This window comes from Orycteropus afer, unplaced genomic scaffold (genome assembly GCF_000298275.1).
Source record: "Orycteropus afer afer isolate SDZICR_OR568_19922 unplaced genomic scaffold, OryAfe1.0 scaffold00037, whole genome shotgun sequence".
In the NCBI taxonomy this organism is placed as follows: domain Eukaryota; kingdom Metazoa; phylum Chordata; class Mammalia; order Tubulidentata; family Orycteropodidae; genus Orycteropus; species Orycteropus afer.
Window position 1 is genome coordinate 14141971 of NW_006921624.1, and position 13472 is coordinate 14155442.

General features: G+C 39.8%; 1 protein-coding gene across 1 annotated transcript in view; it reads left to right on the forward strand.

Moving 5' to 3' along the window:
• The window catches only part of FKBP15 (FKBP prolyl isomerase family member 15), a 91183-nt gene that overhangs the window by 41886 nt on the left and 35825 nt on the right, over positions 1–13472 (forward strand). Inside the window, exons 8-11 of the mRNA XM_007936765.2 lie at positions 5724–5792; positions 7424–7570; positions 9612–9754; positions 13216–13273. Of these exons, the coding sequence (XP_007934956.1) occupies positions 5724–5792; positions 7424–7570; positions 9612–9754; positions 13216–13273 (417 nt within the window). The remainder of the gene's footprint in view (positions 1–5723; positions 5793–7423; positions 7571–9611; positions 9755–13215; positions 13274–13472) is intronic.

Below are 13472 nucleotides of genomic sequence, written 5' to 3' on the forward strand. Positions count from 1 at the left end.
ATTGAGCTTGATGTCCCCTGTGACTATGGTCTCAAGCCTGCAGGTTCAACTACTCGGTCCCTCTGGGTAGCTGGCTGTGACCAAGCAGTGACCACAACCTTGCCCCTTGTCAGCGCTACTATACATCCCAGGTGATTCTAATAGCTTCAGGTGTATAAATAAGAATCATCTGAGGATCTTGATAAACTGAAGATTCTGATTCAGTTTACTTGGGGTGGATGTGGAAAATCTCAGCAAGGGTTAAACCAGAATGAACCCATTTGAAGCCTTGGTCTTAAATCTCTCAAAATTCACTGCCATCGAGTCAGGTCTGACTCATAGTGACCCCTCCTTGGGTTTCCAAGGTGGTATCACTGCGGAAGATTGCCCAGTCTTTCTTCCGAGGAGTGGCTGGTGGTTTGAACCACCAGCATTCTGGTTAGCAGTCAAATGCCTTAGGCACTATACCACTAGAGCTCCTCTTACATCTATATACTAGCTGTAAACATGAATATTTTCTTACGAGATTAGGTCTTAAAACTTCTTTTTAGATCTTTCTCACAGTTGTTTCTCTAATCTCTTTCTTATAGTTGTTATTGTTAGGTGACATCGAGTCACTTCCGACTCACAGAAACCTATATACAACAACACTGACTGGTCCTGCAGCATTGTTACGGTCTTTGCTATGCTTGAGCCAATTGCTGCAGCCACTGTGTCAATTCATCTCATTGAAGATCTTCCTCTTTTTAGCTGACCCTTTCTTTTACCAAGTATGATGTCTTCTGCAGGGACTGGCCCCTCTTGAACCCTGTCCAAAGTATATGAGATGAAGTCTCGCCATCCTCTCTTCCAAGATTATTTCTGGCTGTGCATTTTCTAAGACACATTTATTCATTCTTCTGGAAGTCCATATTATATTCAATATTCTTCACCAACACCTTAATTCAAAAGCATCAATGCTTCTTCAGTCTTCCTTATTCATTGTCCAGCTTTCACCTGTGTATGACCAAAAAACCCAAATCCACTGCCATTGAATCGATTCTGACTCCTAGCAACCCTCATTGTGTTTCTGAGGTGGTCAATCGTTAAAAGAAATACTTTTAAGTAGATTGCCAGTATTGCTTCCACAGACTATATGGAGCAATTGAAAATACCATGGCTTGGGTGATGCATACCTTAGTCTTCAGAGTGACTTCTTTTGTTTTATGACCTTTAAAGAGGTCTTCTGCAGCAGATTTGCCCAGTGAAATATGTTGCTTGATTTCTTTGAGTGCTGCTTCCATGGGTGTTGATTATGAATCCAAGGAAAATGATATCCTTGACAGCTTCGATCTTTTCTCTGTTTATCGTGATATTGCTTATTGGTCCATTTGTGAGGGCTTTTGTTTTCTTACATTAAGTGTAATCCATACTGAAGGCTGTAGTCTGATCTTCATCAATAAGTACTTCAAGTTATTTTCACTTTCAGCAAGCAAGGTTGTGCCATCTGCATATAACAGATTGTTGATGAGTCTCCCTTAGATCCTGATACCACATTCTTCATGTGGTCCAGCTTCTTGGATGATTTGCTCAGCATACAGATTGAAAAAGTATGGTGAAAGGATACTACCCTGACACACACCTTTCCTGATTCAAACCATGCAATATCTCTTTGTTCTATTGGAATTACAGCTTCTTGGTGTATGTAAAGTTTCTTCATGAGCACAATTAAGTGCTCTGGAATTCCCATTCTTTGCATTGTTATCCATATTTTGTAAGTATGTTGGGCTTTTTGTGTTTTAATATTGATAAACTCTCAGAAGCAGTATGATAGAAAGACAGAGCTTTAGACTGTGAGTTTAAAAAATGTGGATTCAAGTCCCAATTTCATCCTGATTTGACCTTGATTAAGTCAAATTTGGAACACATCTACCTGGCCAACCAACTGGAAGAGATCCATATTTGTACCATTCCAAATAAAGGTGATCCCACAGAATGTGGAAATTATCAAACAATATCATTAATATCAGATGCAAGCTGAAAAACAGTTTCAGCAGTATATTGACAAGGAACTGCCAGAAACAAGCTGGATTTTGAAGAGGACATGGATCGAGGGATATCATTACCAATGTCAGATGGATCTTGCCTGAAAGCAAAGAATACCAGAAAGATGTTTACCTGACTATGCAAAAGCATTTGACTGTGTGGATCATAAAAAATTATTGTAAGCATTGGGAAGAATGAGAGTTTCAGAACACTTATATGTGCTCATGAGGAACCTGTACATAGACCAGGAGGCTGTCATTCAAACAGAAGAAGGAACACTACATGGTTTAAAATCAGGAAGGAAGTGCGTCAGGGTTGTGTCCTTTCACCATACTTATTCAATCTGTATGCTGAGCAAATAATCCGAGAAGGTGGACTATATGAAGAAGAATGTGGCATTAAGATTGGAGGAAGAAGCATTAACAACCTGCGATATGCTGATAACACAACTTTTCTTGCTGAAAGTGAGGATGACTTGAAGTACTTACTGATGAAGATTGAAGAATACAGTCTGCAGTATGAATTACATCTCAATATAAAGAAACAAAAATCCTTACAACTGCTCCTATAAGCAGCATTATGATAAATGGAGAAAATATTGAAATTGTCAAAGACTTCACATTGCTTGGTACTACAATCGACACCAATGGAAGCAGCAGTCAGGACATCAGTCAATGTATATCACTGGGCAAATCAGCTGCAAAAGACCTCTTTCAAGTGCTGAAGAGCAAAGATGTCTCCTTGAGGACTAAGGTGCACCTGACGCAAGCCATGATATTTTCAGTTGCCTCATATGCAGGTGAGAGCTGGACAGTGAATAAGGAAGACCGAAGAAGAATTGATGCTTTTGAGCTGTGGTGTTGGCAAAGAACGCTGAAAGTACCATGGACTGCTAAAAGAACTAACAGGTTTGTCCTGGAGGAAGTGCAGCTAGAATGTTTCTTGGAGGCAAGAATGGCCAGACTTCATCTCACATACTGTGGTCATGTCGTCAGAAGAGACCGTTCCCTGGAGGAGGAATTACCTTACCTTCCCTTGGTAAGGTGGAGGGTCGACAAAAGAGGGGAAGGCCCTCACTGAGGTGGATTGACATGGTAGCAGCAGTGATGGACTCAAGTATCGTGGAGCTTGCTCAGGACTGGGCCGTGTTTCGTTCTGCTGTGCATAGGGTCACTATGAGTCAGAGATGACTTAACAGCACCTGACAACAACAGATATGCAGATGACACAGCCTTGCTTGCTGAAAATGAAGATGACTTGAAGCATTTACTAATGAGCATCAAAGACTACAGCCTTCAGTATGGATTGCACTTCAACAATAAAGAAAACAAAAGTCCTCACAACTAGACCAGTAAGCAACATCACAATAAATGGAGAAAAGATTGAAGTTTTCAAATAACGCATTTTCCTTGAATTCACAGTCAACACCCATGGAAGCAACAGTCAGGAAATGAGACGTCACATTGCACTGGGCAAATCTGCTGCCACTTTAAAGTGTTGAAGATCAAAGATGTCACTTTGAAGACTAAGGTGCATCTGACCCAAGCCATGGTATTTTCAGTCTCCTCATAGGAATGTGAGAGCTGGACACTGAATAAGGAAGACCTCAGAAGAACTGATGTATTTGAATTGTGGTTTTGGAGAAGAATATTGAATATATCATCGACTGCTAGAAGAATGAACAAATCTGTTCTGAAGAGAGTATAGCCAGAATGCTCCTTATAAGCAAGAATGGCCAGAATTTGTCTCTCTTGTACTTGGTCATGTTGGCAGATGGGACTATTCTCTGGAGAAGGATATCATGCTTAGTGAAATACAGGATAAGCAAAAAAGGGGAAGACCCAAAATAAGATGGGTTTTCACAGTGGCTGCAATGATGGGCTCAAGCATAGCAACGATTATGAAGATAGCAAGTACCAGGCAGTGTTTTGTTCTGTTGTCCATGGGGTTGCTATGAGTCAGAGCTGACTTGATGGCACCCAACAACAAGAACAGCAATTCATTGGAGCTCTTAAGTTTTTGCTTTGCCATTTGTGAAGTGAGGTTAATGGTTTTACCCTGCTTATTTGACAGTTAGTGTCAGCATCAAATGAGATAATTGATTTGGAAATTCTTTATAGACAAGAAATGCTTTTTTTTTTTTTTAAATTGTGGTTTGGATGAAAATTTACAGAGCAAATTCACTTTCTATTCAGCAGCTCATAGGCACTTTGTCTCATGACATTGACTACAATTTACCAAAGTGCAACAGCTCCTCCTTATAGTTCCCTCTTCCCTGTGTCATTCCCTCCATGCACTCCTGCTCCCTGAGCTGTCTTCTTGTGCATACACAGCCCTTCTCTTCTCCCACAATTGATCTCTCCAATGAGTGTATCTACCTAATGCAAATGTTCACCTCATATAATGCATAAGAAATGCTTTTAACTAACAAGGAGCAGGGTTGTGGTAGCTTCTTGTCCACAGCCAGCAACCCTGAAGGAGCAATAGTTGGACCTGTGGGCTTGGGACCATGGTTGCAGGGGACATCAAGCTCAGTTGGCATAACATACTACATAAAAACATTGTTCTACATCCCACTTTGGTGAGTAGCAACTAGGGTCTTAAAATCTTGTAGGCAGTCATCTAGATGCAGTGATGAGTCTCTCCTCATCCAGAGCAAAGAAGAATGAAAAAACCAAAGTTGCATGGAAACAATTAGTCCAAGAGACTAGTGGACCAGGTGAACCTCAGCCTATATGACCATGAGACCAGAAGAACTAGGTGGTGCCCAGCTACCACTGTCAACCACTCAAAAAGGAATCAGTGCAGGAGATCCTGGATAGAGTGGGAGAATAATGTGGAACAAAACTCAAAATCGTAAAAAGAAGACCAGGTTTACTGGTCTAACAGAACCTGGTGAGACCTCTGAGACTATGGCACCTAGTTACAGTTCAGGTCTGGAACTGAATTCACTCCTATGGCTTCCACGAAACAATAGACAGACATATGGAGTGAACATTTACATCAGGTAGATAAACTCCTTGGAGCTGTGGGAGAATAGAAGGGCAATGTTTGCATGGGAGATAGCTCAGGAGGTGGTAGTGTATGGGAGGGAAGGACACAGGAAAGAGGTAACTATAGGGAGGAAGTAGAAAGAGAGCTGTTACATTGTGGGGAATTGCAGTCCATGTGATGAAGCAAAATGTGTGTGAAATGCTGTATGGAAAATGAATTTGCTCTGTAAACTGTCACCCAAATCACAATAATTTTTTTTTTTAAAGAAATGTTTTTAAATACAATGTGGTAGAAGTGCACTAATTTTTTTCTAAATCTGAAACACCATTGTCTCAGAGATATTCCATATAACATCACCCTCTAGCCATGATGTAGGAGCTGTGGTGGCACAGTGCCTAAGGCATTTGACTGCTAACCACAAGATTGGCGGTTCAAACCCACTAGCCACTCTGCAGAAGGAAGGTTGGGCAATCTACTTCCATGATTTGCAACCTTGGAAACCCAGTGGGGCTTGTTATGAGTCAGAATCAACTCAGTGGTAGCGAGTTTGGGTTTTTTGAACCACGATGTGGTCCTGTCTTTTCAGGTCCCTTCAGAGCACTTTTTCCAATATATTTGACACGTCCTGTTCCAGAAGTACTATGCTGGTATGTGATTAGTTGAATATCATCTTTTTTTTTTTAATCTTTCTAATTTGTTGACTTATTTTACTGATGAAATTGCAGGTTTTTGACTCTACTGCAAACAAAGACAAGCTACTTCGTCTGAAATTAGGATCAGGAAAAGTCATCAAGGTAAAGGCTTATATGTTTGGTTACATAGTTGTGTCAATTGCAGTAGACATAATTTAGGTTAAATTTTGTGAATTTTCCAACCTGGTTATTTATACCTTCCAAGTCTGGAAAGGTTTGGTTGGAAAGTAGGAGGCAAAAAATGTGGTATGTTACCTACATTTGAGAGATTTTTACCTGTAAGATGATATGGTGAAGTTGTATACATTTCTTTAGCCCTGCCCTTTGTTTTTCATCCTGTGACCCTGAGAGAAGTATTCTTCCTATAGCCTAATAGAGAAGCTCTAGTGGCATAGTGCCTAAGGCATTTGACTGCTAACCAGAAGGCTGGTGGTTCAAACCCACCAACCACTCCTCAGAAGGAAGACTGGGCAATCTACTTCTGTAGAGATATTGCCTCAGAAACCCAAGGAAGGGGCACTGTGAGTTGGATATAGCCTCATAGGGGGAAGAGGTGGAACTGCTGCTTCCTGACGTGTGTCGTAATAGGTTGATTTTCCTTCTCTGGGGTACTTTCAGTCAGCGCTTCCCAATCGTTGTGAGAAATAACTGGGACATAGGAGGAGGAGCACTGGAATTGGAATCCAAGGACTGGGCTCAAATTGCGAATTTACCATTACTAACTGTGTGGGTATTTTATCAAATAAAGAGTATTTTACACATGTGTGGTACCACAGTATCAGGACACATTGATGCATTGTGAGTATGCATCACCTATGTGGCCAAAAATTTCCCCTATGACTTCTTTCCCAGAATTTTCCTATAGATCATAGCAGTTAAGGGCATGGCCCTTGAAACTAGAGAGCTCTAGTGTGAATTTTGACTTAGCTTACTAACTGTATATTCTTGGGCTAGTTAACTTCCCCAGGCCTCAATTCTCTCATCTGTAAAATGGGGATAAAGGCCTCTCTCTCATGGTATAGTGGTGAAAGCGTTCGTCTGCTAACCAAAAGTTCAGTGGTTCGAACTCAACAGTCACTCTGTGGGAGAAAGATAAAACAGTCTGCTCCTGTCTTCACAGCCTTAGAAACCCTATGGGGCAGTTCTACTCTGTCCTATAGGGTTGTGAGTCTGAATCGACTTGATGCAGTGTTTTTTCCTTTTAAAACTAGGAGATAATGTGTACATTCTTTTTTTTTTTTTTTGCCAGCTGTGCCCTCTTTCCCATGAGATATTTTTGTAAGCACGATTTGCTCATTTTTTTTAGGGCAACATTAAAAAAAAAAAAAAAAAATAGCACAGTGTGCTTAGGAACATATGGGGTGGGGCATGGTTGGCCAAAAATAAATGTAGAATGTGCATATTATTTGTATCAAAATATGGTAAGCAGAATAATATGTGTAAAACACTTAGGACAATACCTGGAAACTGTGCTTAATGAATGATGACTTGTGTTGCCGTTCCTTTTCTCCTCCCATTTTTTGCCATCATATAAGATAAATATATGTCATCCAACCCCAGATCTGTCAGCTTTTACAAATGGGCGATAGTTGAGCTTGGCCTTGAGCTTGGCCTATAGAGGTGCTGTCTAAACCTGAATGGATGGTTGAGTGGAGCCTGATGATCCTGCACATGACTTTGTCTTATAAGGAGATCTGTGTCTGATGAGTTTTCACCTTTTCTGATTCCTAAAGGCCTGGGAGGATGGAATGCTGGGCATGAAAAAAGGAGGGAAGCGGCTGCTCATTATCCCTCCATCCTGTGCTGCCGGCTCCGAAGGAGTAATAGGATGGACTCAAGCCACGGACTCAATCCTGGTGTTCGAGGTGGAGGTTAGGCGGGTGAGTGAAACTGTGCTGTGTCGTTTGGTGGTCCTCTGAGTACCCCTTTGCTAATTTAAAAAAAAAGTGAAACTCACTGCCATCGAGTCGATTGTGACTCATAGTGATGCCCTTTGGGTCTCCAAGGTAGTAAATCTTTACTGAAGTAGATTGCCCAATCTTCCTTCCGAGGAGTGGCTGGTGGGTTTGAATTGCCAGCCTTCTGGTTAGCAGTCAAATGCCTTAGGCACTATGCCACCAGAGCTCCTTTGCTAATTAAGTAGAATGAATAAATAATTATTGTTGAAAATCAGATTCTGAAGACATAGTTTTATTTTGTTTTTTAAGTAGAAATGGTGGAAAGAGCAACAACTTTATGTTCTTCTTGGTTCTCTATACAGAGTCTAGAAGAGATTGTGAATTAGAGCATATTACTTCTCCACATTTTTTATTTTGTCCATAAAGTAGTGATTCATGCCCAGTGTAATTAGTGATTCCATACTACATTTATCCTGTCACTATATTCACATATGTATGTAAAGATACCTTTTCTTCCTTCCTCTGTTACATTTTTTGTGATAATAAAAAACTGGAAACAAGCTGAATGTCCATCATTAATAGATAGGTTAAATAATGTTTTTTTTTTTTCATGCAGAAGACTATTATGTAGACATTTTAAAGAATATCCAAAATCTATTGTTAAATGGTAGAAGTGAGTTACAGAACAGTATGGATAGTGTGGTTTCTCTCATGTGTGTGCTTGTGTTTGTGCATGCAGTCTTACATCTTTCTTTCTATATGTATATATGTATATATGTGTATATGTAACAGAGCTCTGTTGGCATAGTGAGTAAGGCATTTGGCAGCTAACCAGAAGGTTGGTGGTTCAAACCCACCAGCTGCTCCACAGGAGGAAGATGAGGCAATCTACTTATGTAAAGATTTACAGCCTTGTAAACCCAATAAGAATCTCTATGAATTGAAATTGATTTAATGGCAATGGGTTTGTTTTGTATATATATATATCACTTGTGGTAAAGTGGTTAAAGTGCTAGACTGCAGACTGACAGGTTAGTAGTTCTACTAGCCGCTATGCAGGAGAAAGATGAGGCAGTCTGCTTCTGTAAAGATTTATAGCCTTGGAAACCCTAGGGGCAGTTGTCCTGTGTCCTTTGGGTTGCTATGAGTCTGAATTGACTTTGGTGGCAATAGAATTGTTTTTTTAATCTCTCTCTCTATATACATACATTTATGTAGTGATGTCATCATCCCCCATTTTTGCATAATGTTTTTTTTTCTTTTTTTTTTTTACTTCTGGAGGTGGCATCTAGTAATCTATGCTTTCTTTTTCTTTTTTTTTTTTTTTTTGTTGTGATTTGGGTGAAAATTTACAGAGCAAATTCACTTTCCATACAGCAGTTCACATACACTTTGTCCATGACATTGACCACAGTTTACCACAGTGCAACAGCTCTCCTCCCACTTCCTCCCCACTTCCTCCCCATAGTTACCTCTTCCCAGTGTCCATCCCTCCATGCACTCCTGCCCCCTAAGCTATCTCCCTGTGCATAAGCAGCCCTTCTTTCTCCCATGATTATTCTCTCCAAGGACTGTGTCTACCTCAGGTAAATGTTCAACTCATATGCCTGTCTTTTATTTGGCTGCATTTTTGCATAATGTTGACTTTCACTTAACAAACTGGTCTTTGGAACCTAACCATGTTGATAAGCAAGGAGTAGGTATATGTATGTATGGTGTGTATATGTATGTATATGTATATATGTATGTGTGTGTGTATATGGATGTATGAATATGTGTATGAGTATATCTCAGAAAATGTGAAATAATATATCTGAAATTCTAAAAATGTTACTGCTTGGCACTTTAATTTCAGGTTATTATTATCTTGTTTTCTTTCTTCTTATCCCAACATTTTCTAGTTTTCCTACAATGAACAAGTAATAATGACTTGTTTAATAAAGAATAAATAAAAAGAAAGGAGAGTAAAGTGGGAAGAGTATCTTTTATATAGTCTCTTCTAGCTGTGGTGGATCTTTTCCAGGTGAAGTTTGCCAGAGATTCTGGCTCTGATGGGCACAGTGTTGGTTCTCGAGATTCTGCGGCCCCGTCTCCCACACCTGGTGCTGACAGCCTCTCTGCTGATCCTGCTCTGTCACCACCCACACTGGTGCCTTTTAAATCAGGGTAAGATACTGAGGTTCTGTCTACCTTTTATTGTTCATGAAAGTGATTTTTAGAGGTACTTGGAAATAGAGATATAGTTGAGAACTAAAATAATTTTAAATAACTGAAAGAAAAATTGGATGAAGGAAAATATTTGCATCAGGTTTCTCTGATAAGTGATTAATATTTATATTCTGTAAAAGTACATGACCAAACATACAGTCAGGATGTACTCATAATTACTGGTGATCGGAGTGCAAAAGTTGAAAACGAAGAAACATCAGTAGTTGTAAAATACGGCTTTGGCGATAGAAATGATCCTGGAGATCACATGATAGAATTTTGCAAGACCAACAATTTATTCATTACAAATACCCTTTTTCAGCAATATAAATGGTGACTATGCATATGGACCTCATCAGATGGAATACACAAAACTCAGGTTGACTACATCTGTGGAAAGAAACAATACACACTAAACACACTGCCACTGAGTCAGATCTGACTCATAGCGACCCCTTCTTGTGTTTCCAAGGCAGTATCACAGAAGTAGGTTGCCCAACCTTTCTTCTAAGGAGTGGCTGGTGGGATTGAACTGCCAGCCTTCTGGTTAGCAGTCAAATGCCTTACACACTACATCATCAGAGCTACTAGGAAAGAGACAATGGAGAAGCTTAACATCATTAGTCAAAATAAGGCCAGGAGCTGACCGTGGAACAGACCATCAATTGCTCATATGGAAGTCCAAGTTGAAGCTGAAGAAAATTAAAACAAATCCATGGGAACCAAAATATGACCTTGATTCCAATGATCAAAGACCAGACAACTTGTGGGATAATATCAAGAATAATCATAAATGAAGAAAGCAAATGGTTATTAGAAGACAGAAAAGGAAGAAAAGACCAAATAGAATAGACTCTGAAACTTGCTTTTAAACAGAGAGTAGCTAAAGCAAATGGAAAAGTTGATTAAATAAAAGAGCTGAATAGATTTCAAAGAACAGCTCTAGAAGACACAGTAAAGTATTATAATGAAATGTGCAAAGACCTGGAATTAGAAAACCAAAAGGGAAGAACACGCTTGACATTTCTCAAGCTGAAAGAACTGAAGAGAAAAGTCAAGCCTCAAGTTGCGATATTAAAGGATTCTATGGGGAAAATATTGAACAGTATAGAAAGCATCAAAAGAAGATGGAAGGAATACACAGTCACTGTACCAAAAAGAGTTGGTCGACATCCAACCACTTAAGGAGGTAGCATGTGATCAAGAACCAATGGTATGGAGGGAAGAAGTCTAAGCTTCACTGAAGAAACTGGTGAAAAATAAGGCTTCAGAAATTGACAGAATACCCATTGAGATGTTTCAACAAATGAATGCAGTGCTGGAGGCGCTTACTCATCTATACCAGGAAATTTAGAGGACAGGTACCTGGCTAGCCAACTGTAAGAGATCCATATTTGTGCCCATTCCAAAGAAAGGTGATTCAACAGAATGTGGAAATTACTGAACAATATCATTAATATCACACACAAATGAAATTTTGCTGAAGATAATTCAAAATGGTTGCAGTAGTCTATTGATAGTGAACTTCAAAAATGCAAGCTGGATTCAGAAGATGATATGGAATGAAGGGTATCATTGCTTATGTCAGACAAATCTTAGTTGAAAGAAAAGTATACCAGAAAGATGTTTACCTGTGTTTTACTGACTATACAAAAGGCATTTGACTCTGTGGATCATAATAAATTATGGATAACATTTGAAGAATGGGAATTCCAGAACACTTAATTGTGCTCATGAGGAACCGTTACATAGACCAAGAGGCAATTGTTTGAACAGAGCAAGGGTATACTGCATGGTTTAAAATCAAGAAGGGTGTGCGTCAGAGTCATATCCTTTCACCATACTTATTCAATCTGTATACTGAGCACATGATCCGAGAAGCTGGACTACATGAAGAAGAATGTGGCATCAGGATTGGAGGAAGACTCATTAACAACCTGCGATATGCAGATGACACAACCTTACTTGCTGAAAATGAAGCACTTCCTGATGAACATCAAAGACTACAGTGTTCAATATGCATTACAGCTCAACATAAAGAAAATAGAAATGCTCACAACTGGACCGATAAGCAGCATCACAATAAATGGAGAGAAGATTGAAGTTGTCAGGGATTTCCTTTTACTTGGACCCACAATCACCACCCATGGAAGCAGCTATCCAGAAATCAGATGTCATATTGCACTGGGCAAATCTGCTGCAAAAGACTTCTTTAAAGTTTGAAGAGCAAAGATGTCACTGTGAAGACTAAGGTGGGCCCAACCCAAGCCGTGTTATTTTTAGTTGCCTTATATGCATGTGAAAGCTTGATAGTGAATAAGGAAGACTGAAGAAGAATTGATGCCTTTGAATTGTGGTGTTAGTGAAGATTACTGAAAATACCATGGATTGCCAGAAGAACGAACAAATTTGCCCTGGAAGAAGTGTAGCTGGAATGCTCCTTAAAAGTGAGAATGATCAGATTTCATCTCACATACTTTGGCCATGTTGTTAGAGGGTACCAGTCCCTAGAGAAGGATATCATGCTTAGTAAAATGGTGTCAGAGAAAAGAGGGAAAGATCCTCAATGAGAGGAATTGACACGGTGGCTACAACAATGGGCTCAAGCATAGCAACAATTGTGAGGATGGTGCAGGACCAGGCAGGGTTTTTTTCTGTTGGACGCAGTATCGCCGTGAGTCAGAATCAACTCAGCAACACCTAACAGAAGCAACATAAAAGTACTAAGATATATACATAATAATTTCCAGAAAACAGCAAGAAAATTGGACAAAGGGCATAAATATAAAATACATACCCAAGAAAAATATGTGAATAAATGTTGTTTGTTGTTGTTGTTAGGTGCCGTCACGTCGTCTCCAACTCATGGTGACCTTATGTACAACAGAACAAAACACTGCCCAGTCCTGTGCCAGCCTCACAAACCTGGCTCTCAGACCATTGTTGCAGCCACTGTGTCAGTCCATCTTGTTGAGGGCCTTCCTCTTTTTTGTTGACCCTCCACTTTACCAGGCGTGATATCCTTCTCCGGAGAATGGTCCCTTCTGACATAACCAAAGTAGGTGAGATGAAGTTTGGCCATTCTCACTTCTCAAGGAGCATTCCAGTTGCACTTATTCCAGGATAGATTTGTTAGTTCTTTTAGCAGTCCATGGTACTGTCAGTATTCTTCACCAACACCACAACTCAAAAGCATCAACTCTTCTTTGTCTTCTTTATTCCAAATAAATATTTTGATAGAAAATTGTTCATCTTGACTAGCATTCAAAGATTATGCAAACTAAGGAAGAGTGAAAATTGTGTTTTTATAGCCATTAAATTGACAAATATTTTCAAAAGCTGTATGTTTACTTAGTTTAATCTTGAGTTTTGATTATGGGCTATGTTTTTATCTCAAGATATGTTTTATTTGCTTTCAGGGAGGCAACTCTTCGTGCCAAATCTAACTCCCTTAGTGAACAACTTACAGGAAGTCCAGTAAGTATACATGTCTTTCCCCATCCCCACCCACTGCACTGAGGTTTCGTCTGCCAAGGTGGTAGTGGTTCTTAGTAGCCATCAAGCCCATTCTGACTCAGTGGCGACTCCGTGTATTGCAGAGTAGACATGGAGTCTTACTGGCTGTAACTTTGATGGTCTGACTCAGTGACGACTCCGTGTATTGCAGAGTAGACGG